Genomic DNA, 23,472 nt, shown 5'->3' on the forward strand with positions numbered 1-23,472 from the left:
CATTTCCCATAAGCAGGGAAGCTGCTACCTATGCTCAGTATTGGGCTTGTGAACCCCATTACGAGTCACACAGGCTGGGGAGCTGGACAAAAATGAAGCACCCAGCTGACTCGCTGGCCCCAGCTGCACACTGCTCCCCAGCACCCTAGATATCCCAGTGCTGTGGCCCCAATGGGCACCTTTGGTTCCCTAGTCACACCAATCAATCCTTTGATTCAAACAGTGGGGAAAATGAATCGGACTTGGCTTTTTCCGGTTTGAACGTCACCCGTGTGAAAATCCTTCTTTTTTCCCCCTCCCATCGATAGGGAGATGTGCATGAGCTTGGGAAGCTGCTGATGCAGGGCTCCTTCAACGTCTGGACGGATCACAAGAAAGGCCATAGCAAGGTGAAGGATTTGGCTAGGTTCAAACCAATGCAGAGACATCTCTTTCTCTACGCAAAGATCCTGCTCTTCTGCAAGAAACGGGATGAAAATACGGACGGCCACGAGAAATCTCCTTCATACAGCTTTAAGAATTCTTTAAAGGTAATGGGTATGGTGCAGAAGGAAAGGAGAGGATATATCCACCACTGAATCCAGTTTAAAATAGCGATGAGGTGGACGTTTTAAAGACAAGATTAGACGTATGAAAGACCTTTTCTATGGAGGCAAGTTGAATAAGGCAGCCGCTCTGAGAATGGGCTGATTTTTAATTGGGTGAAACTCCTCTTGGAGGTGGGCCAATGAACCTTGGAACTTCAGACGTCTTTGAATTCCAAACCCAGGCCTGGTTCTGAATTTTTTTTTAATTGACCCCTCTCTTCGTGATTTGGTGAATCACCCACAAACCTGGAGGCTTTTGAAACCTGGGTCTGAATTTTCATCTGAACTCCATTTCTTCTATAGCAGAAAGGGCCCCAAATGATGACGTTAGTTAGCTCAGTACAAAGTGAAGCTGTAATTGTTCTGCACTGGTTATGCCCTATAGAGAGGAATAGGGATAAGCAGTTTTTGTGTCCATCTCTCATTGTTCCACATAGAGGGCTCCATCGTGTTGTAATCATTGGGAGTTTTCCTATTGACATCAGTGGAGGAGAATCGGGCTTGTGAACTCCAAACTATATTCTGTTACAAAAATAGCTACAGATGATGCTCCAAAAAACTGTCTGACTCTTGAAATTCACCAGCGTGGTGTTCCCACCCCTGAATTGTAATATTATTTATTAATATCAGTTACACTACTAGGGGAAAAATTCTCCCATCAAGTACAATGGTGTGATCCTTTGGGCTTCAGTGAGCAACATCTGGCTCAGCGTGTGTACCGTTGCAATACACTAGCCACTCATTAATAGTGTCTGTTTATGAAAGCATCAACTGTGCAAAAACATAAGAGTATAGAGTATATGTGTACCGTATGTAAAATCGGGTAAGAATTCCAATTTGTCTTAAGCTCACGCACATGTTATAACATATGCTCTTTGGACATGTATGTGAAGGGTCTCTTCCCTATAAGTACACTTGGCAGAATTCCATTTTTATTTTTTGTACAATTTTGACAGATAATATCGATGTGTATTTTTAAGCATTTTTTAAAAGATTTTTATCTATTTACATTTTTCAGTTGTATAAAATTGTGGAGTGGGGAGGGAGAGCAGTTAATCATTATTTAATGACAATAGATAACGAGATTCAAGAAGTTAAAACTTTACAGTCGTTAAACACAAATTTTCACCTTTGCATGTCAAAATATACAAAGTAAATATTCTTAAATCAAACTCCAATGGTTTGTCGGGCAAAGTATGAAAAAATGCTGCTTGTCCGTAATTTTTGAGGCTTATTGATGGAAATATTTTTTTCATCGGTTTGCATGTGGACAGTGAAATTGACGTTTACCGACATTTACTGATAAAAATCTTATCCTTCCAAGCCTACATATAAGGAATTCTCCCTTTCCGTGCTGAAGGGCAGTGGTGGGGAGCCACCAATTTTGCTATATATACTATAAAATACAAGGACCCAGTCCAGCCCTTACTTTCTATGCAACAGTCTAATTAAGGTTGAGCAACCAAGCACTCAAAAATCAGATAATGCAGAGTTAAGGTCGAGCACCCAGCTTTACCTCTGTCCTCTGTATGTGTTCTAAATATGGCCCTGCTTTCTATCATTGCATTATTTGACAAATCAAATGCAATCTGACCAAGTATACAAATGGGGATTTCTGATGCAACCTTTTCTAGAAATCACATGCAGTATATACCAGACTGTATTAGTGCCGTGTGTAATACAGACTCTGTATCTAACCTGATGATCTGGGAGATGAGAAATACAATATAAGAGTTTTATAGAATTATAGACCTTAGCTTTGTTGTGTTGACGTTTTCAGTCTCTTGTCCTCATGTGTTTGGAAACTATCAAAAGTTCTGCAGTTTTGCCCTGAATCCTTTTTTTTTTTTTTTTTTTTTTTGGCCTCCAGATTCTTATGTGATATGATTTGCCAAGCTGCAGCCTTAGGGCCTGATCTATAGAGATGCTGAACATGGAATGGGAGTTGTGGGAGCCCAGCACTCGAGTCCTTGCCACAAGCGTGTTAGGCCCCAGGTCCCCAATAAGTTTTGTACAGGCAGAGAGCTCTGCGTCAGCATGGAAAACCACTGAAGTCAACAGGCCTGCACACAGGAAGAGGTTCATTTTACAGGGCCTGCAAAGCACTTACATTTGATGATAGAGTCAATGCGTCGATTCATGTGCTTAAATTCTTTGCTGGATTGGGATCACAGGGTCAATATTTGAATTTAACGAATGTGCTGCTGCTGAGTGCTTTCTGTAATCCGTTAGAGACATACTGACAGTTAAAAGGACGCAATGATTCATTTTATGTTGATTAAAAATATTTCGATCATATTTTATGCACTCGGTAAAGTTCTCCAGAATGGGTCACGTCCTTTTTAAAGAGCCCATCAGAGGGGATATAATTTAAAAGTAAATTAACATTAGGTTCCTGGTTCTCCTTTTTTATTTGGAAACAGATGAGTACTGTTGGCATCACAGAAAATGTAAAGGGTGACAACAAGAAGTTTGAGATCTGGTATAATGGTCGAGAAGAGGTCTATATCATTCAGGTAAAGACAATGGTTTCTTTAAAGGAGTTTACTTCCTTCGAGTTGTTGTTTCCTCTAACAAGATTGTAATTTCCTCTTATGCTCTATTCTGGATGCCACTGGTCCTGGAGTTGAGGAGACAGAGAGAATATGAATTGTGTGATTTTAATATTACTCCCTTTCTCAGAATAAAACACATTATCAAAATGTACCTCAGAGCATCCGTGATTCTGAGCCTGCTCTGTCATGCTGCTCATGAAATTCTAACGCTGACTTCGGTGTGGGTAAAAAGAAAACGAAATGATGGAAAATGACTTGGGAGTCCAGATAGAAAAATAACGATGGGAACTTTTAGAGCCAGTATAATTTTTTTATTTTGTATAATGCCCTTTACTTTTTTTGGTCCTAGTTCTGCTCAAAGAGTTTTATCACAAAGAAAGGCTAAAAGCAAATTTAGGTTAAAGCAGCCATAGGATTAGCAACGTTGTTGAATTATATCTGCTCTGTGTACCTTTCCTGTGTTTATAGGCATCTTCCGTTGAGTTGAAAAACATCTGGGTTTCTGAGATTAGAAAAGTCCTGACAGGACAACTGGAAGCATGCCGAGGTAGGACAAAGAGTGTGATTTTTGTGACGTTGCATTGACTCTGTATCCGAGGGGGGAGGTAAGATGGGTTATTGAATGGGCGTGTGCTGCCAAATGAAATCTGCAAGAGCAGGCCCAGTATATTGAAAAATCAACATAATCATTTGTAAGTGAAATACCTGATGGGAGTTCGGCACTTAGTAAAGTAGAGAGTATTAGTCTTTTGCTTTGCTGACAACGCCTGAAGAAAAGAGGGAGAGGAGACCAGTGGTTAGGGCAGTAGCCTAAGACTCAAGAAACCCTGGTTCAATTCTCTCCTCTGCCACAGATTTCCTGTGTCACCTTGGGTGAGTCACTTCATTTCTCTGGGCCTGTTCCCATCTCTAAAATGGGGGTAGTGTTGTGAGGATGACTATAGGAAAGACTGTGAGGTGCTCAGATAAGGTGCTCATGGGCCGTTTAAGTACCTAAGAGATAGATAGATAGCTATAAAAAGAAGCATTGATATGTCAGGCCTTGTGACTCTGTCTGTGGGCAGTGCAGACTGTGCAGTGAGGCCTTGCATACTTCTTCCTTACAAGCTGTTGTCTTTGACCTGTACTAAACATGCCACAGCAATAAGATAAAATCAGGTTAAAAAAAGTAATTGGCTAAGAAAATGGATAAACTCAGCAGTGAAAAGTAGCTTGCAGAGAAACTCTAAAAGAGCATGTCTGTGAATGCATGATGGCAGAGCACACTGTAAAAGTTTTATTGGTCCTTGGGGGACCCCGCTATTTACAGAGGCGCTGTTTCAGAATTGGGAGGGGGGGGGGCAACTTTAACTGTGATTCCAGGGGCTGCTTAGTCCCCTGAAAACTCTAGGTTTTTTTGCAGGTGATAACTTAGAAATTACCTGACAGGAGCACTGTATTTAATTCCTATATAGAGAAAGAAAATGATAAATATTAAACCCATTCAGCTCTAATACTAACATGTTCTGACATCTTGTGTCAAATCGCTTAAGGAACACTGCTTAGGTTTAAAATTTTAATCTATATTCTTATCTTGAAGACAACAATTGAAACAATGGTAGAGAAATCTAGATTACTTTCTATCATTTAGGCTACTTCCTTTTTGCAGATCACCAAGCTTGGAATAGATCATTTAACTTTTGGAAAATTCCTACTAGGGCAAGACCCTGTGAGTTTACACTGCACCTGCCTGGGGTTATAGGGGGTGTTACCATACCACAAATAAATAGACTAGAAACTGATTTTAAACGGGAATGAAACTGACACTTTCGAGTCACTTTCACAGTATTGCCAACCTCAAATAATCAAAAATCATGAGCCAGGTTCAACAAAAATCATAAGACTGGTTTAAAATCATGTGATTATGTAAAAATAATAGATTTGGTGTTCTTTTTATTTGCCTTCTGCTTTTGGGGCCTTTAGGGTGAGCTGGGGTCACATTTTGAAGCTTTCTCCACAGCCACGAGGGCTAAAAACTTACTTTTCCTTTCAGAATGAAGGTTTAAATCATCACAGATCCACTTGACTCCAGGAGCTGGGGCTTTAAGGAAAACAATAATTATCATGAGACTCACGACAAAATCATGAGCGTTGGCAACACTTTCGCTTCTGTTTAAAGGCTAGTTATTTTCCAGAAGGCTCTTAAACACAACACCACAGCGAGTGAGCTGCAGTTCTCACAGGAGAATATTTAAAACCAAACACCAAGAAAATTCCACATTTAAAGTTGAGGGGGAAAAAAGAGTCTTCTGAGGTATATCAGGGCCAGTGCAGGCAGAAAAGGAAAATAAATGGGCACAGGAGCTCTGGGCAGGTCTTCCAGTTGAAAATAAGTTGGAGGGTCAAATCTTCCAGTCCTTAATCAGGTAAAACTTCTGTTGCCATCAGCAGCTCCACTCATAGATATTAACATGTGCTCAATAATTATACACTTCTTACTAAAATATCTGAGCCGTCTTATCCAGGGCTACACATTTTATATGCATTGGCTCAGGGACTACATCTTCTGGCATATTTTGAACAATGCTGAGCACACCGACGGTGGCCAGCGAATAATACAAATCATGACAATTATTGTCGACTTTGTGAACTCTGTGGATGCAATTTCTGTTCTTTGTTCTATAATTGGCCTGGATACAGCTGAAACCCTAAGAGTTTGGGTCATAAACACATCTGCTACTCATATGACAGACACTTCCTCATTCCTTCCTTTTCTCAAACTCAGAACAAAAAATGACAAACCAAAATGTTTTTCAGTTTCAATGTAAAATTGCACAGCAGCCATTGGGCAACCTAGCCTGGGGCAGAACCCACCAACCTTTGAGGGCTAAGTGATCTCGTTTCCACTGACTCTCATTCTCTCTCTTTCTTCATCCATCCTAACCTCTGTGCTGTTTTTCATGCTATCAACCATGCCATCCTTCCCAGTCGCCTGGGACTATTTGCTGGAGTCTCAAGAGAACTGGCCTTGGTTTTGCTCCCATCTCTTAGACTCCTCTTTTATTGCAGCATGCAGCAGAGAGCTAGGCTGGTCCAGTGGATAGGGAGTTAGTCCTCAGAGACCTGGGTTCTACTTTCCCCCTGGACTTCCTGTGTGACCTCAGGCCAATGCCTTAGGGACAGAGTTTCAAAGGTTTTTAGGCACCCAAAGTTGCACCTAGGCATCTAGTGGGGTTTACAAAGCTCCTAACCTTCTAAGTGCTTTTCAGAATCTCACCAGCTGCCTAAATACCTTTGAAAATCTGGCCCTTCGTCTCTCTGTGCCTCAGTGTCCCATCTGTACAATGGGGATAACAGCACGGCTCTACCTGACAGAGAGACCGTGAGGAGAAATAGGTTAGACATTGTGAGACACTCAGATCCTGCAGCGAGGGTGCTGCATGCTATCCCTTCCCTTGGTTTTGGCCCCTTTTTTCACCTATCCTCTTCACATCTCTCTCTTTTCTGAATGTAACCTTGGCTGTATTCCTTCTGAGGAATTCCACAGAGGATTCCTTCTGTATTCCTTCTGCCGTTCTGTCTTCAAACCCCTCCCTCCAAAGGGATTCCTGTTTTACAAGCTCACCCAGGACTTCCAGATCCTTAATTTAATTACCAGCCCTTTCTTATCTTCATCACCCTGCCTCTGTTTATAAACAAAATGCAGACTCCCTGCCCCAGGGACGCCAGCTGGGAGCAGCCCCTCTCCTCTGCTGAACTCATCTTCCACTCATAGGCCTTGTCTATACTAGCACTTATGTTGGCACAACTTTGGGTGTGAAAAACACACCCCTCCTGTGTGACGTAAGTTTTGCTGGCATAAGCACTTGTGTAACCGCATTATGTCGACGGGAGAAAGCTCTCCTGTCGACATCATAAAACCGCTTAAATGAGCTGCAATAGCTATGTTGGCAGGAGAGCATCTCCCGCCAACGTAGCACTGTCCACACAAGTGCTTACGTTGGCAAAACTTATGTCACTTGGTGTGGGGGTATTTTTCACACCCCTGAGCGACAAAAGTTTTGCTGGCATAAGTGCTTGTGAAGACAAGGTTTCAGGCCGTGCTGCAGTTAAGAGCTCTGCCTGGTGCATGTGCTGAAACTCGGGGGGGCAGGGGGAGAAGTCACCACTGCCCCTCCCCCAAATGGTACCCCTAGTTTACCTCGTTCCATTGTGAAAACTGTCCATTTATTCCTGCCCTTTAACCAGTTTCTGATCCATGAGAGGACCTTCCTTCATCCTATGTGTGCTTACTTTGTTTAAGAGCCTTTGGTGAGGGACCTTGTCAAAAGCTTTATGAAAGTCCAAGTACACTATATCCACTGGATCACCCTTGTCCACGTGTTTATTGGCACCCCTAAAGAAATCTAATCGATTGGTGAGAGATTGATGATTTCCCTTTAAAAAAGACGTGTTGACTCTTGCCCAACAAATTGTGTCCATCTATGTGTCTAATAATTCTTTTCTTTACTATAATTTCAACCAATTTGCCGACTACTGAAGTTAAGTTTACAGGCCTGTGATTGCCAGGATCGTCTGTGGAGCCTTTTTTAAAAATTGGCATCACATTAGCTATCTTGCAGTCATCTGATATAGAAGCTGATTTAAGTGGTCGGTTACATACCACACTTAGTAGTTCTGTAATTTCATCTTTGTGTTCCTTCAGAACTCTGGGGTGAATGCCATCTGGTCCTGGTGACCTATTACTGTTTAATTTATCAATTTGTTCCAAATCCTCCTCTATTAACACCTCAGTCTGGGACAGTTCCTCAGATTTGTCACCTAAAGGAATGGCTCAGGATGTGGCAATCTTCCTCCCATCTCCTGCAGCAAAAACCAATGCAAAGTATTCATATAGCTTCTCCACAATGGCCTGGTCTTCCTTGAGTGCTTCTTTAGCACTCTGAATAGCATTCCTAAGTTGGAGATGGCATCACACCTTTCTCCTTTAATTGGTTAGACATAGTGGGGAAACTGAGCTCAGGAAATCTGCTCCAAATATGAGAGCAGAAATTTGGCCTAGTCTCTACTGAAACAATTGAGAAGACTCTCTCTCTCTCATACAGCTACGACAGGCTCTTCAGGTCCCTAATCCAATCACTCTCCTATGTAGACTTTCCAAATGATCTGAAACAGGCATCTTCCCATTGCCCACCCACTGGCTCGGCTTCCCTGGGGAAAAATGCTTCCTTTCATGGATTGTAACATGTTCTAAAGGGTGAGGAGGAGGAAACACCAGATCCACTGCCTCATTGTATGTACGATGCAATCTTGAGTCTAGAGTCACACTTGTCTCTAATTTGTGCATGCGCCAGCAAACTTGATAATTGTGAATGGGAACACATTGTTAGGGCAGCAGTTACCAGATTGGTTAAGGGTCGAGGAACCCGCTGTGGTTTTCTAGCACTGTGAACGTATAATCAGACTAGGAGTGGTCAGAGTAGACATCCTGCTTTGAAAATTTGGGTGTCAATAGTTGAAGTCTGTTGTGCTCATTCTGCAGTTGACTCAAGGCCAACTGAAGTCAATGGGAGTCTCTCCACTAACTTCAGGGGCCCTCTGTATCTTGTGTGTTGTTATTCAAATAACAAATATCACAGGATTCCTCTCGGGATAAGGCAACAAGCCACGTTTATTGTGAATACAGAAATTTGGTAAATAGTATCAATAAAAAAGTATCAACACTAACAACATCAATATTGTTCTTTACTTAGTGAAATAGTATCAATAATGTAAATACTAGGAAAACAATATCAACATTGTATCAATACTACAGTTACAGAGATTCTTGTTAATAAAATATACTTCGTTGACACACGTTTCAATTGGTACTTTCATTCACACTCACACACACTGACAGGCACACACAGACAGGGAGACAGACAAACATACACAGGGGTCTCACAGATGTTATAGTTACCAGCCTCTTGGTGCTCGTGGTAGTCACTGGCCAGGTGACTGTAGCACGAGGGTGAGGAGCAAGGTTCTGCCGATGCGCACCGGTACTCCTGGCTGATGTGGTGATGTAGATCCGAACCCCCAGCCTTCATCTTTCTGTCTCATTTTATAGGGAAAAGACCTCATGTAAGTCTATGGGTTTTTGCTCTGTCATGCTGCATCTGCATTTGTTGTGATCCTTAATCACCCACATTGTTTCAAGTCTGATCAGATTTTGTTCTTTGAAGTGGGCTGACTCCAAAGTTATGAGGGTGGGCTCCTCTTCGGCCAGTTGAGTGGTAAAAGTTATTATCTTTGCTCCTTTCTTCCTCCCTCAAATGTTTTAGGTGAGGCTGGTGTTTTCTTCATCTGCTTCGACATCCCTGATTCAGACCAATTGTTCAGTCACTCTCCCTGTCTACACCCACCTCAATTGCTCAGCCATTCACACTTCAATCACTCAGTGCCAACTCCTAGCTGAAGAATTCACATATTATTTTTAAAGCAAACATTATTTCATTTTTGTCAGTGTTTTTCACAAGTAGGTAGGTAAATTACATTTCACAGTGTCGCTCCTTACACTTAAAATAGGGTTTTTACAAATATATTGAAAGTGGGTAAATTAACAGATAAAATGGTCAGTGGAGTGGTTTTACACACAATCTTAAAACAAATAGAATTATAGAAAGTAAAGACAGACTTGAATTATTATGCAGTAAATGGGTATTTTAAAAAGGCTGAAGTGAACATTTCAAAGGGTAGAACAGTCAGTTGAGGTTTTAACTTTTGATTAAAGTTACAATGTGTCAGGCTGAAGTGCCTCTTGGTAGGAAGAGAGAGGGGGTGTTTGGCTTTGTTCTTTCATGTATTTCATGAAAACAGGATTGGGCCAACTGTGTCACATCTAGAAATGGAGTGGACCCTGATTCAGAGTATTGTGAAGAGATGAGTGGATAATATGCACTCAAGTGGTGGTCTGAAAACATATATTCCATAGGACACATTACAGGGCCTCTGGGCTGAGTGATACACGGACGGTATAATGGGATATCTGTGTCACTGAGGGGGAACCACCCTTGCTATTTGTTCTATCAACATATGCTTAGGTTGAAGCCATGCGTCAAGGTCAGCAGTATCTCACTGATTCTCTAACTCAATAGTGAGGCTGACGCTCCCAAAATATTGTGCCCTGTGCTTTTACTTGAAGATTTTCACCTGAGCAGCACATGTGACATTTCAGATGTATTTGGATCCAGGGATCTGGTTTAGAGCTGATTCAACATCTGAGTTCAGTTTTCTTTGTCATGTTCTCTTATCTGTCTACAACAAGGAAATGATCAGTGCAATTTGGAGCTATTTTTATTCTTTCTCTGACAGAAGCGAGCCAGCTACACCAACGAATCACCGAAAGTGTTTACCATGCGCCGATGAATTCCTCTAACTCAACCAGGTAATCGCAGTCTTAATGGTGATCTGCCAAGCACTGATATCAGAATAATATCTTTTAGCTGTTCCCATCTCAGTATCTTTAGGTACAGATGAATTACGTGTGTGCTATGTTGCTTCCCAGGCATTCCCAGTTTTCACTATCTTCAACCCACATAAATGCAGACAAGGATTTTGAGTTTATACAAACCCATAATTTCAAAGTAAAATGCACTCAACAGACTGGAGTTTGCTTTTGCCAAGGAACCACGGGCACACATTAATTTTGATCAGCACCAGGGTCAATTGAAATTGGGCCAAGACTCGTTGTAAAGGATCATGGACTTTAACAAGGCCATCAACAAACGCGGCCTGAGCTTGTGAAGGGGATGCTGGCAGATTTTGTAGGTGGGTGGAGGGGTAGGGGTGGCGGAGGAAATATCATTGTGAACATTTCCTGCAGCTTTGGATTGTTTTTATCATTATCAACCAAACCCAAAGGTCCTGTTCAACACAGCCAGCCTGTTGGCTCACCGACTAGTTCTTTGCAGTACCATTTCAGAGACTTTAAACTGAAGTGATTTTTGTGTTCCTTCGTTTTTCAAGACCTGGAAGTATTACAGTGATAGTGCTTTACTTGTTTAAGATTTAACCAAGATGAAGATCTCTGGGTAAAATTGTCCAGAGGACAGAAAGAGAAAACAAGTCCAATGAAAAGTAAAATGCAACCAGAAAAATTTACAAAACCAAACCAGATATTTAACCATGTTATTTGGCAATTAAAATGTCAGAACTTTGAGTTTCCAAAGTAGAAATACTAGGTATAATACTCCAGCCAATGGTAAATTAACTCAGGGAACCATTGGCCACATTTTTCAGTACAACCTGCAGTGGATTAAACAGAAAGAAAAATAAGGCGTTTACGGTCTTGACTATCCTAGGGAAAAAGGAAGTTGGACAAGATGCCCTTTTTCATCCAAACTGTCACAACAGTGCAAGACCCAGGCATGGTGATTGCTTATATGGGCAGAGAGGAGAATGAGAGACCTTTATGAAGGAACAGTGATGCAATCTGCTCCACCAGATATCTTAACCAGCATAATTCTCTCTACTGGGTGATTCAGTGGGATTAAAGACACAGGAACTAGGGTACAAAATATCCTAAACCAGCAGAAGGGAAGGAGTGGCACCAACCTTTCCCCCAGTCTGCTGAAATCCATACATAGCCATTCTGCATGGTTGGGGTTCCATGGATTTTCGCACGGAGCCAGAGGTGGGAGGCGTAGGTTCAGAGGACAGTCCTACCCTGTGACATGCTTCCATGTATAGGAAGAGCTTCCTATGACTGTGACAAGCCTGAGCCACCTTGTGACTGGAAAAGATGCATTGATTAGTTCAAATTCAATGACAGTATCATCAGAAGAGCAGCCAGTATCACTAATGCCCCAGTTGTGGCTAGAACCTAATTAATTAATTAGACTGTATTTCAGCCACTGAAAATGTAACAGCAGTCATGTTGTTTACAGTCATACTTTAAACCTTCATTGCAACATCAGAGAAGTCTGTTTGGATGATGCCACTTAGTCATCTCTGTGCTGTTGAGTGGTATGCTTTCTTTCATCTGGTCATATGCAGACACACCCCCTTTGTGTCATGGTTCCGCAAGAGAAATCAGGGTTGGGCTGGGTTAGTATATGGAGAGGAGACCTCCTAGGAAAACCCAGTGTGCAGCAGGAAAGTTGGATTTCCCCAAGCCAGTGGCTCATTGGGCTGACATGGTAAAGCACGTCAGTTTCACAGCCCCCAGTACGCACAGGAGCGATGTGGCCAGCGTCACATCTGACCATGTGTGACTGCTCTAACCTGATGGATCCAGGTACCCATTGTGCAGCTGGGTGAACTGGAGGTGGCTTTTCAGTATGAGATCATGTGAGACTCAAACCTGCAACTGCAACCTGCAAAGGAGTGTAGTTAAGTGCCTTAACCACTCTTTCAGAAGAGAGAGACGGGCAAAACCACTATCCTGGATGCTTATGGTAATACAAGATCTCAGAGCACTTTTTTTCAAAGTGGTGTTAACCTTGATGTCTTGGCTAAATTGCAGCTCTGCTCATTTAAATTCTGCTTGTCTAAATTCACCCCACAGCGTCAGGTCCTACCCTGGACAGTTATGTGCTGCTGTTATGCATTGGGAAGTGGTTGCTGGGTTTCACCCTAGAGGCGATGGCATTTCAGTGATGGTGAAGTGATCCCTTTATATATTTTAATATCCATTTCAGTTTATAAAACTTAAATGGGTTATAACTTTAAATGTGTAACTATAAGTGAATTAGTCATTGTCTGCTTATTTGCAAACAGTTTAGTCATACATCAGTGTATACATAGATACGGAACACAAAGACATATAGATACACAAACTGAGCTTCTGTCCTTTGAAACTCTATTTTATTTTCCTGGAGAATGAAGACATAAACGCAGGTAGTATTTCACTGTTGTCTTTCCCATTGTCCAAGTGGGAAGTGGGTGGCCTCATCCTATATCACCTGCACATTTATACTTATCACAGCATAACGTGAAAGGAACTGTTAGAAGAAAACAATGCGAAAAGTCAGCATGTTTTGGATTTGTTCCCTTGTTGATTTAAAAAAAAAATATCCCCTACATCTACTAGCTTCAAAAGCAGATTCAAATTTAGTCCAAAGAGATTCATAAACTTTGGGTGATGTTCCATAGAAAGCAAGTCAGAAGTTCAAAATACAAAAGTGGGCCTCAGAATGCCCTGCAGTTTAGGAAATAAATTAACTTTAATGTTATGTCCAATATTTCAAAAGCATAAGGACATTCAATAACATTTTGTGCCTTCTCTGTGGGACTTAAAGCACAGATATTTGGAAAGCGCCATATCTTTCCCAAAGGCCCTATAATGGAGGGGAAAATTCTCATTTTATGGAGGGGAAAATTGAGGCACGCAGATGGCACATGACATTGCAGCTAGACACTGGGGTGAAGATCTTAGTAGGGTTACAAAAATCTTAGCTACGTGTATGGATAATGAGAATATCCACTGTTGTGTTGAGTGGGATAAAACATATTTTGAAGTGATACAACCCCTCGTGCATCACAGCATAAGCCAATACTGAACTGACATGGCTATTTAAAAACTTTCCTAGGGGCAGGTTATTCCAGAATTGTGTACTCTTAGGTCACCGCACCATCCTCTAGAGCAGCTGGGACTAGCTAGCCACTGTTAGGAAGGAAAGTGTCCTAACAGCGAATAGAGTGTTACAGGTAGGGAGGGGAACCCTCTTGTATCCAAATGCTTTTTTCTTTCAGCAGAATTCTGCTACTACTAAACACTCTTAAAAAATCATGGCAACTGTGCCGCTCTGCTGTTGCTTGCAGAAATTAATAGGGCAAGAAGGTATGATTTGGATCCAGATCTGGATTAGGTTTGGTCCAGTGTTTGGGTTCATAGGCCAAATCAGAGCCTGAGATTGCAGTCCGTGGCACCAGAATCTCCTGAGCTCCTTCGATGAAATTTTGGCCCAGAATGGTGGAAATCTCACAAGATTAGCCGCTCTCCTGAGATTTCCACCCTCTTGTGCCAAATTCTGGCAAGAATGATTCTGGCCATATCTGAGCCAGAAATGGGTGTCTTCCAGTTTGGGAGCTGACTCACCAAAAGCATACAGGTGGTTTTGGATCTAGGGATTTCTATCCAATTTGAACGGGTTCCGATCCGAGAGTCCAGTCGCACTCTATCTCTGATTGTTTCCCGCCAACAGGATGTAACACAAAAGGCTGCAGTCAGCGCGTAAATTATGTGTGTGGGGAAAAGGGTGATGACATGGTTGATTATGCCGTAGCTACAACGCCACAGTAGCCAGCGAAGGATAACATCAACATAAAAGTGCCCCTTAAGTCACCATGTGATAACCTATCTATTATTTTGTTTCTTTTGTCCAAAGATATAGCAGGAAGTCCTCCAGTGTGTATGAAAATAAATTTGAGCCAACCAACCTGGAAACATCTAACAACCGGAGCAGGAACTCCAGTCCCAGCACTAGACAGAAGAGAGGTAGGAGTTTGGAGGCAGTGTGGAATGTTACCTCCTGGGGGTGATATTTACATCGCTGCACGCCCAGCTCTGGATTCTTCGAAGGGACGCTGTTGGAATGAATCAAACCTCACACTATGAAAAACAAGGTTTTACAAAACTTACAGTCAGAACTTAGTCAACTATGTTCATAGCTATTTTTTAAAATCCCAGCATAAGCTAAAGTGAACTTCAGAAGGTAACTGGCAGATTATTTAGCCAGGGAGAGCCAACTAACTTATTTAATAACAGTCTCTAATAAGTTCTCAAACCGCATTTTTCTTACTTTACCTAACTGTAAATTGTGATTATTATCAGTGGAAATATTTTTTCGTTGGTCTAGGTTTAGCAACATTTACTGATAAAAATCGAATCCTTGAAAGCCTTCAAAATATCATGCATAGACCTGATTCTTAAATCAGTCATATGGGCTATTGCATGTGCAATTGGCATTTAATTTGTTCATGCAGTTGTAGCTGCAAATCATATACCTGTGCATGTAAATAGCTAAATATGGTTGTTTTTGCAAGCAGTCACCTGATTTGCACATGCATTTGTGGTATTTGCAAATGCAAATTAGGCATGCATTTGTGCACCTGACTTGTTGAAAACTTGAGTCCTATATCTACACACAGAGTAGACCAAATGACTTTAGCAGCCATAAGTGCCAACATCAGCTGGCCAAGAAGCTGTATTCGGTGTGGGGACCCAGCCTTTTGCAACTCACTATAGCTACAGAAGAAAGTGAATGTCTCGAGGCCACTGAAGGTGGTACAACATATAGAAGCCCAACTTCTAAGCAACATAGAGCATTGGGAAACAATGGGAACTTGAGTCAAAACATCCTAGTGCACACATCCGTGCAAAGATACGACTTGAAATTAAGGACTCAATTTCTTTCTTTCTCCTTTTCCCCCATGTGAATAAACACTTCAAAATTAGGGTGAAACACTACTCCCAACCTCCACATCCACGTCTTACAATTTTCCTCGCGACTCCTTCCTGATGAAATGCCATGAACAAATATCCCTTGCTTTAAAAGGATGGAATGTACATAAACCTTATTTTCCCTGTTCTTGGCATCTTTAGGACCTATTCCTTTTATAATCCTTGCAAAACCCTGTTCAAAACACCCCCCACACACTCTCTCTTTCTTATGGATCGTTTCCTTTGTATAGCAGCTTGTCTGCAAAATAGGAAGTGATGGGATGTGCTTTTCTTTGGAATCAGTGTATCTGTCTGTCGCTTGTCAGTCTAGATATTATCTGGATGCATTGTCTCCCTGTGTTTCCCTTGTACTTCAGGTCTCCATTTGTGTCATCTTTGTGATAATCAATTGGCAGTGAAACAGAACAGTGTAAGTCATGGTCAAGTGGTCAAAACACAGAGTCAGGAGACCTGGCTTACAGTCCTTGCTTGGCCATAGACTTTCCTGTGTGACCTGCCCATTATAGAGATAGAAGAAGGTGCAAAGTTTGGCAGTTGTGTTTGGATCTGGGGTCTTGGTTCAGGTCCATTTCTTTTCTTAATATAAATGTGGTTGTTTGAGTGTCTGCTAGTCTTGGAAGCCCAGAGTCACAGGATCTAGCCCCAACTGTGACTTCTCCCCGTAAATGTAATTATCAGGGAGCTTTACTGTTTGTTCAGCTAGGAGATTGGTTTGTTAGTTTTATTGGCATGTGCATGCATAGAAGACATCCCAGCTAATCAAGGGATACAGTGCATCATTGTAAGCCAGCTGAATTGCATAGAGGCTGTTGGAAAGAAGCCAGCAGGTAAGGCTTAAATTACACCAAGCATATGAGCAATTGATTTAGGCTTCAAAGTGTAATACCACAGCAGTGGCAGTGAGGCTACAAATACTCATTGTCGGTGTTTTTCCTGCACGATAATGCTTCATCTCTTATTTCCCACTGGAGCCATGAGCTGCCAATTAAAATCACAGTGACACTTTTGCATGGCGGTAGGGGCCAGGTTATGTGTTTAATCAGCTTGCTGCTAAACTGTATTTAGTTTCCCTTTCAAATAGCCACGTTCCTCTCCAGTTTTCTGTTTTTACTCTCCATGGAAATTCAGCGAGCCAAATTCATCCCTGGTGCAACTCCATTGATTTATCCCAGGGGTCAGCTTGGCCCAGCTAGTTGAATTTACCTGGCTTCATGTCACCTTTTCAGCTGTTTCACAAGCTTGGACTTAATCGAAAGGATTTTTTTTTTTGGTTGTCATTCGGCTCTAGCCTTTCCTTTCCCATAAGCTAAAAGGGTGCCCCTTCCTGCCTTATTTCTTTTCCCTCTGCCTCTCTCTCCTAGCTGATGCTTCCACCAGCCTTAACCTTGAGTGCTCAGCTCTCGCTAGAAAGCGATTCACATTACAAGGTCTTTCCAACCGCAGAGCTCCACCTAAAGGTAAAATCACCCCATGCAACATTTAGTCTCCAGCCATTGTCTCCTGCGTACAATCCCATGATGTTCTCTCCATTCCATAGCGCCATCCATCACTGCCTTCTCAGGTGCTGCTGCCTCCCGTCCAAACACACGCACATGCTGCTCTGCTCAAATCCTCTCTTACAAAATTGTTCCCATGGCAGTATCGACAAAGTCTGTGTCTTTATTGTGATGATGGAAAGCATAACTGAGTAGACATGAAATAATCCATTTTGATCTGTCTCTCACAAGAACCTAATTGTGAAAGATTCTATGAAACCACAAAACAAAAACACACACCCAACAATCACTTTTTCAGTAGTTTCTGGATTGGGTGGAGGAAACACTCAGCCACTTTGCAATGTGCCACTTTTTGGTTTAATGTGTTACATTTTCACTTGTATGATCACTTAGGCTCAGTAAGAAACCTTGGTCAGTGGTTAAGGAAGCATGGCCTAGTGGTTATGTCGGGGGGACTGATAATCAGGAGATCCGAGGCTTATTCCTATCTCTGCCACAGACTGGCCACGTGACCTTAAGCAGATCACTTCACCTCTCTGTTCCTCCATTTCTTCATCTGTGGAATGGGGTGTTGTGAGTCTTGACTCAAGAATGTTTGGAAAGAATCGAGGATCCCTGGAAGGAAAGTGCTGCATGTTTCTGGGGTCGTTATGTGAGCAGGAGGCCTTTGGAGAAAAAGGAAGAAATGTGGACAGTGAAAATGGGCAATAAAATTTGCAAGCCGTTTTCTGAAATGACTTAGGCTATGTCTACACTGCCGAGGGAAGTCGACTTACTTTAAGTCGACATTCAGCAGCCGATTTTTAGAAATCACAGCAGCATGTACACACTATGCTGTTTGTGCAGGTCTCCTGTGTTTACACCGACCAGCCTTAATTCGAATCGCAAAGCAATGCAATGTGGGTAGCTATCCCACAATACAACTAGCCACGGTGGCTGTTGAGACCATCCCAGGATGCATCATTCCAGGATGCAACGCTGCTTTCCCCCCCTCTTTCTACCACCCAAACAAACAGGAAAAGGATTTTTGCGCCGTTTTTTTACTCCCTGCAGTCGCCATTGCTGCAGAGACATGGAGCCAGCTCAACTCTGCACTATTATTGTGAGCATGACACATACATCGCGACTTATCATCGATTATTTTAGAAATAGAGCAAGAAGCCAAAACACAGACAACACCGATGCCACCGATGCTGCCCTGCTACAAGCCTTCGAGCAGAACAATTCCCGATTGCTGCAGGCTGTAACGAGTCATCTGCAGTCCATGGAGCGCCGGTTCTGGTGCAGGGAAACAAGCACAGACTGGTGGGACCGCAGCGTTATGCAGCTATGGGATGATGATCAGTGGCTGCAAAACTTTCGTATGCGAAAAGCAACTTTCCTTGAGCTGTGCTTGGAGCTGGCCCCATCCCTGACGCGCGTGAATACTTGCTTGGGACAAGCTATGACGGTGGAGAAGAGAATCGCCATCACTGTCTGGAAGCTGGCAACCCCTAACTGTTACCGCTCAGTTGGGAATCAATTTGGAGTCGGTAAATCTACAGTGGGCATAGCCGTGAATCAAGTGTGCAGGGCCATCAATAGACTTCTGCTACGAAGGGTAGTGACTCTGGGAAATGTACAGGACATAGTGGATGGGTTTGCCATGATGGGGTTCCCAAACTGCGGGGGGGGGCCATTGGTGGGACGCACATCCTTATCTTAGCGCCTGCACACCTGGCAACCGAGTACATAAACCACAAGGGGTACTTTCCCATGGTCCTGCAGGGGCTTGTGGATCACAGGGGTCGTTTCACCAACATCTGTGTGAGGGTGGTCTGGGAAGGTGGATGATGCTCGTGTATTTTGTAATTCGGGGCTGTTCTCTAAGATGCAGGCGGGCACTTTCTTCCCTGACAAAAAACTCACATCGGGGGTGTGGAAATGCCCATAGTGATCCTGGGGGATCCTGCTTACCCCTTGCTCCCTTGGCTAATGAAGCCGTACACTGGTCACTTTGACAATGATAAGGAGTGTTTTAATAAGAGGTTAAGCAGTTGCAGAATGGTTGTAGAATGTGCCTTTGGTTGTTGAAAGGGTAGATGGAGGAGTCTCCTCACTAGGCTGGACATGAGTGAGAAGTACCTCCCTTCTGTGATATCTGCTTGCTGTGTTCTTCATAATGTGTGTGAAGCGAAGGGTGAAAGGTCCCACAGGGCTGGGCTGTGGAGGCAGAAAGACTGACTGCCAATTATCAGCAGCCAGATGCCAGCACTACGCTGAGAGCGCTTTGCATTAGGGAAGCTTTGAAAACCAGGTTCTGCAATGAGATGCAGGACTGATTTCTGTTCCTGTCTGTTGTTTGCCTTTGGTGAACTCCCCCCCTCTCCCCCATCAATATCTGTGCCCACCAAATCCCTCCTGAACAAGATATGAGTTAATAAAGAAATGTGTTGAAATGATGCAAAACTTTATTTCTGAACATTCAAGTAATGGGGGAAGGGGAGAAGTGTTCATTCATTGTCTCAAGGGGGAGGGTGGTAGTTTGCAGGCCAGCTGTCAGTGTGGCCGCCGCTGCTTTCTGCTCGCTTCCACCGGGGTGGAGGCGAGCACGTACTGCAGCCTGGACAATCTCCTCCGAGACCTCTTGGGGTCAGGGGAGGGTGGCAAAGCCCTCGGTTGAGGAGCATTATGGAGGGGCTGCAGTGGGACTCTGTCCCGCCTCCGCTCCTCCTGAATCTCCACAAGCCGCCGGAGCATGTCTGCCTGGTCCCGCATGATTTGCAGCATTTCCTGCGTGGTACTGCGATTATGCTCCATCATTTCTCTGCGACTCTCCCTGTCCGTGTCCATATTCTGGGACAAGGTCAGCCTCCATGCTCTTTGCTCTGTCTCTCCGGCAGCTGAGGTGTTCATGAGCTAGTCTTTCCGCAGCATTTCATGAGGGTCGGTCCAATGCAGAGGTGTCTACAGAATGAAAGAAAAATAACAACGTAGCCACTGTTAGCATAGTGAAGAAAATGATCCCCTGATGCAATGCAGAAAATGATCGCCATGCAGTGCACAGGACAAACACAGAGCCTCATTCCATTCCTGACGTCCCAGAAGGGTCTGCTCACTGTGCCATTACAGAGAGGATCTGAGGACAGCGTGGGGGGGGGGGTGAACCTTTGCTGGTCTTTTAAACCCTTACAGAGAGGAACTGCAGCGAGCGTGGGGGGAGGCTCTGCTTAAAACAAAGACGTGCTGGACGCAGCGGGGTACCAGCAGTGTTCCGCCATGATGCAGGCTCCCTTGATTGCAGTGAAGTATCCTACCGTGGAGGGAGGAACAAGGCAGCCCTCCCCTGAAAAGCTCTGTGAAGGATAACAGATTATATACATTAAAGTTTCCATGAGATATCAACTGATGAGAAACGCAGCGTTTCTCATCAGATAAATCAACTGTTTCTTGGGTAACCCCACAGTCCAGTCACCGAAACATCTGAAATCCCCTTCGTGTCCCCCCACCCCAATGTACAAGGACAGAAATGCTAAGAAGAAAAAAAACTCACCAGATGTGCCTTCCCTGGGATCATTAGTGCTGTCCTGTGTGCTGCTGGGCTGCTCGGGGGGTCAGGAATAGGTCCTGAATTTCAGGGAGAACGGACACCCTGCTCTCCTGCACCCTGCTCTCCTCAGCCTCCTCCTCCTCCTAGTCCACGGAGTCCTCATCATTGACCATGGACTGTGACCCGGTGGAGGTATCAGTGCTGCGGGGCGGCACCGTGGCGGGATCACCACCGAGAATTGCACGCACCTCATCATAGAAGCAGCATGTTCTGGGCGAGGAGCCGGAATGGCTGTTAACTTCCCTGGCTTTCTGATACGACTGATACAGCTCCTTGATCTTCACTCGGCACTGCTGAGCATCCCTCTTGTGTCCCTTCTCCAGCATGCCCTGGGATATCTTCCCATAAATGTCCAGATTCCTTTTGCTGGCTCTGAGCTGAGCCAGAACGGACTCATTGCCGCACAGCCCGATGAGATCTAAGAGCTCTGGTCGACTCCATGCTGGAGCGCGTTGGGGCTTTGCAGTCGCCATGCGGAGAACAGTGACAAAGCTCTGTCCACGCTGGCAGCACGGGAAATGGACGCGGTTCCCATCGGCGCAGTGCAGTGAAGACGCCGCGCAGAAGGGAAGCACAGCAGTTAATGGGAGTTATGCAAGCTACTCTGCGTCGCTTGCATAACTCCCGTCGACTGCCGCCGAATCACCAGGTAAGTGCAGACCAGGGCTGAGTCAAGTTAATTGTTTGCTTGCGTGTTTGGAGAATCCGGGCCCACGGGATCCAATCCAGAAGCGCACAGAAGTGAGCACATTTTCTCACAAGTGTGATGCTATTGAAGTCCGTGTCAGCAGAGTTCCTCCCAGGCCTACTTGTTCACAGGATAGCGCCTTTAACAGGTGTCTGTGGGGTTTTGATAAGTTTAGAAATGCCACCTGCCTTCTGGAGTTGACAGTTCATTAGTCCACAGGACCATGTTATAAAATACTTTAAGTCAAAGTCAGCTGGAGGTAGGTAGGTGGGTGCAGCTCACATCAAAATCTGTGCAAGTTGAGGCCTCCCTCCAGACGGGGGCTGGAACAATTTTTATAGCGGGGGTTCTGAGAGCCATTGAACCAAACTGTAAACCCTGCATATAATGGAAACCACTTTAAGCGAAGGGATACGGCCACCCCCTCCCCACCCCCCCCGCACCTCTAGCTCCAGCACCTATGCCTCCAGAATGGAATCTGGCTCCTTGAAAGAAAAGATCCAGAGCTCTAAATCTTCAGCTGATGTGAATCAGTGACACTTCCCTGTCTTCACTGGAGTCAAGCTGATTTACACCAGCTGAGAATCAATGGGCAGCTAAATACTTAACAAACCTGGGCCCTAGCCCAGAAGGGTTTATTTTTCAGTGGTTTTCAGCCACCAGTTAATCAGTCATCACAGAAAAAACAGTTCCAATATTTCTCTTTTTAAAAATCCACATAACCCATCTATTTAACTGTGGCATGTTAACTGTCATGTTCATCTCTGTGTGTTTTGCAGTTGTTCTTACTCTAGTTTGGTTCTCCGTTTTTAACTGGCACCGGTTCCCCCCTGTGCTATTATAGTTGGTTTACCTGCAAATGTTTTCAAAGATCTTTTTTCTGTGTATATCATTGACTAGATTATACATTTCTTGGTCTTTTTAAGGGGAGCAACTGACCTTACCCTTTTTCAACTACTGCTTTGCTTTGGGCCTGTATAACCTCTTCTGCTTACTAACCTCTAACCCTGCCTTGCACTGAATCTCTCTGTTCTCCCAGATCCAGAATCTAAAGAGAGAGAAGTTACCCGTCGCTTTTCCTTAGCCTCCTCCATCAGCACTGCAGTTACCACATCTGCTCTGACCAAAGGTACCGTCATGCTGCCTGCTAACCTAGCCTCTTTCCCCTTCATGCTGATTGCGATACATCTACTGCCAAACGCTTACGTTTAAAGGATAAGTCTATGCATCAGGCTCAAGTTTTATATATGCAGAGGGCTCCAGTATATGTAATCTGCAGAGAGAGAGAGAGAGGCCCAGCTGGAACTATATATCTGAATCATATGCATATAAATGGGACCTGATCCCCTTTCCATTGAAATCAATGGAAGTTTTGTTGTTAGTTTCATAGTCGATCTGGATGAATATACCTCACAAGAGTCCCACAGATATTCACTGAAATTGAATTTGGTTTGCCAGAGTCTGCACCCTTTTTGAGTTTTCTTCCTATGAATATTTGTTCAGGCATACTTACTGGCAGGTATGTGGATAGAAATAGCAGAAGTGGATAGCAGAAAATAGGAACGGCAGTAGTCAGTTTTGAGCTCACAAATACAAGGGTTTGCATGAGAAACATGGTTGTAAGAGTCATCTTCATCCACAGTGAGGAAACTGAAGCATATAATCGTGATATCTATGTGCGCATTCGTCACCCGGTCCTCACAACAAACCACTCCAGAACAATGTATAGACCAAGAGCTATTTACAGAAAGTATTCCGGAATAATTCTGAGCTAAAGAAGAAACTGGAGAAAATAGTAAGCTTATTTGCAGGCAATTTGCAAACCAGAAAAGTAGCTAAATTCATTTAGTAAAATTCTTTGCTACAAATTACTTGCTTAGCTCTAAGCAGGGACAGGATCAAGCCCCTTATTCTTAGCACAGTTGGCTTCAAGTTGCATTGAATAATATGAGCTGTGCCATTGAGCTGTACAAAGAGATGATGAGTTCCTGAAAGCTGCATTAGTGATGCCATGGAAATAATGGGCATGGCGTGGAGAAAGAGCTTTTCATCTGTTGTTTTCATTCTACCTCTGGCTCCCAAAGGAGAGGCCTGATTGCCGTTTTGGCTGTGGGTAGGTTGGTGCGATATACA

At 43.6% G+C, this 23,472-nt stretch overlaps 1 protein-coding gene across 1 annotated transcript in view; it reads left to right on the forward strand.

Moving 5' to 3' along the window:
• MCF2L2 (MCF.2 cell line derived transforming sequence-like 2) overlaps positions 1–23,472 on the forward strand; it is a 159,755-nt gene that overhangs the window by 122,861 nt on the left and 13,422 nt on the right. Inside the window, 6 exon segments of the mRNA XM_067536595.1 lie at positions 309–530; positions 3,011–3,103; positions 3,611–3,689; positions 10,475–10,547; positions 14,491–14,600; positions 22,379–22,468. Coding sequence (XP_067392696.1) covers positions 309–530; positions 3,011–3,103; positions 3,611–3,689; positions 10,475–10,547; positions 14,491–14,600; positions 22,379–22,468 — 667 coding nt within the window.

Source organism: Emydura macquarii, unplaced genomic scaffold, assembly GCF_026122565.2.
Source record: "Emydura macquarii macquarii isolate MOO-44397 ecotype Brisbane River unplaced genomic scaffold, CSIRO-AGI_Emac_v2 contig_3603, whole genome shotgun sequence".
NCBI classification, from domain to species: Eukaryota; Metazoa; Chordata; order Testudines; family Chelidae; genus Emydura; species Emydura macquarii.